The sequence below is a fragment of the Cyanistes caeruleus genome, chromosome 2, assembly GCF_971803275.1.
Source record: "Cyanistes caeruleus chromosome 2, bCyaCae1.hap1.1, whole genome shotgun sequence".
NCBI lineage: Eukaryota > Metazoa > Chordata > Aves > Passeriformes > Paridae > Cyanistes > Cyanistes caeruleus.
In genome coordinates this window covers 106,262,963-106,265,127 of record NC_141702.1, presented here as the reverse complement: position 1 = coordinate 106,265,127, position 2,165 = coordinate 106,262,963, and the positions used below count along the sequence as shown (strand labels likewise).

Sequence of the window (2,165 nt, the reverse complement as noted above, 5' to 3'; positions counted from 1 at the left end):
CTTTGGGAGCACCTCCTCACGTGTGTCCAGTTCTGTCTGCAGAATTCACAATCCTGTGTGATCAGCTTGGGCCCTGCAAGAGACAAGTCTTTTCTCCAAGATTGCCCCATTCCTTTCTGGCAGTTCAGAGCACAATTCCTCTCTGACTGCACTCTATTCTGCAAATTTTCTTTTCCTTTCCAAACAAAGGGACAAACTGAACCTTCTGAGGCATAAATTAATTTCAATGTCTCCAAAATGTCTATAATCCCTGATGAACTCTGCTCATGAGTTTGACACCTGAGCAACAGCACTGCAAGCTGTAACTGATGAGCTTATTTTGCTTTTTGATGTTAAAAATGCATTTAGCACAGCCCATTGCAGTAAAGGTCAGATTCTTGTCCTCCAGGAAATCAAGTAAAACTTTGTTGTTCTGCCTTCAACTTTTATTTATAAATGCATCAACATGAGGCAGCAGCCAACTACAAACAGAAGTTTACAAGAATACCAGGCACACTAAGGTGTGGTACAACTCAATGTTACTAGCCACAATCCTAAATCCCTGAAGTATTTTTAAAACTCCTTCCTCTTTCTATGTTCCAAAGTATCTAAAAGCATTGGTATATTCTGTACAAAAGTGGAAATGCATGTCAACTCCTATCAGAGATACAAGTTTTAGCACCAGAGCTACCAATATCTCTATGAGACTGCAATATCTCTAAACACCTGGATTTACAAAATATAAAAAAGAAAAAAAAAAAAAGCAAGTAAACCCACAAATAATAATTCTTTAAAAAACAGAAGGAAAATTAGGAGAACCCTATAGAAAAAGATTATGTACACAATGCATCAAACTGCAGGTACTTCCCAGACAGACTCAGAGGAGTGAAGCAGAATTCCGTCTGCTTCTCAGGAAGAGCCAGTCTGGAAGCAGCCTCAGGAAACACGGCCATTCAGTCACAGGGGCAGTGCCACAGCATGTGGACAAGACAGACGTCACTGGCAACTCTGAAGCTGCAGCAGTCTAGGCCAGATTCTTTATACTACACCGCTGGATCTTGGCTTTATCTTCAACCTTGGTCATCTTCTGAGAAACCTCTTTTTTCTGTAAAAAGTAAAAATAATATATTACTCTCTACCACTAAGTGGAGTATCGTTCAGCTTCGAGGGGAAAGCAGAACACATCCTGCATAAAGCACGGCTGAGAACCAGGAAAGGGCACAGCCCCAACCTGGATGCAACAAAGCACTCTGCACAAAGCCTTGTGCAGCCCAACAATCCAAGGACTAGAAGCCCGTGTACGTACAAGTGCCTTTCTCATTCGCAGTTTGTCCAGCTTCAGGAACTCCTGCACCGTCAGGTTAGCAGGCTCTTTCCGAAGAGAAAGAAAACCACAGTCCGCAGAGTGCTTTTTGTGTTCCTCCCTGAATAGAGGCGAAACGAAAGAGAAAATAAAAGAGAAGGCAGCAGCTCCCAACGAGCCGCACGCAACCGCTCTCCCCCGCCGAGCCCCTCGGCTGCCACCAGCGGTTCCCCCGGGCCGGGGCGCCGCCGATCGGGGCGGAGGCCGAGGGATCCCCCGGGTACTCACAGGGGGTCGTCCTCGGGCTCCCAGCCCTCCAGCTCCTTGAGGCAGAAGAAGCACTGCGCCACGTCGGGGCTGTTCTCGCTGGGGCAGTGCACGAAGCCCGCCGCCGCCATCTGCGGGCACAGGGGAGGCCGTCAGCGCCCGCCCGCTCCCGCTCCCGCCGCCCCGGCCCCGCCGCCCCGACCCCGCGCTCACCCGCTCGGGCGTGCAGGCGCAGCCCTCGGTGAAGGGCCAGTTGCGGAAGGTGGCGGCGCGGACAGAGGCGAAGTAGAGCCGCCACACCTCGGGCAGCGCCGCCAGCTCCTCCATGGCCCCGTTCAAACGGCGGCGCGCGCGGGGCAGGGCGGGAGAGGGGCGGGGCCGCCGCCCTCACGGCGCCCGCCGAGCCCGAGCCCCCGGCCCAGAGGACGCCTTTTTCTCGGCGCCAATGAGTCAGAACTCAGAGAAGCGCCTGGGCTTTGCTGCCCTATTAGGAAAGGGTGAGGTTCCACATTTATTCTCCGGGAAATATTTGCTTTGTTAAGCTGTGTTTGGCTCCTCCTCTCAGCTCTGCGGTCCGGGAAGGTGGCGGAGCCGTGCCGCGGAGCAGGGCGGTGCT

At 52.2% G+C, this 2,165-nt stretch overlaps 1 protein-coding gene across 1 annotated transcript; it reads right to left on the bottom strand.

The window, feature by feature from the left end:
- Positions 1–403: 403 nt before the first annotated feature.
- Positions 404–2,095, bottom strand: BIRC5 (baculoviral IAP repeat containing 5). The gene is made up of 4 exons (XM_086878938.1): positions 1,763–2,095; positions 1,571–1,680; positions 1,286–1,403; positions 404–1,084 (listed from the first exon to the last, which is right to left on the bottom strand). The coding sequence occupies exons 1-4, from the start codon at positions 1,874–1,876 to the stop codon at positions 1,004–1,006; spliced, it is 423 nt and encodes a 140-aa protein (XP_086735064.1). The 5' UTR covers positions 1,877–2,095; the 3' UTR covers positions 404–1,003.
- Between the last annotated feature and the right edge of the window lie 70 nt (positions 2,096–2,165).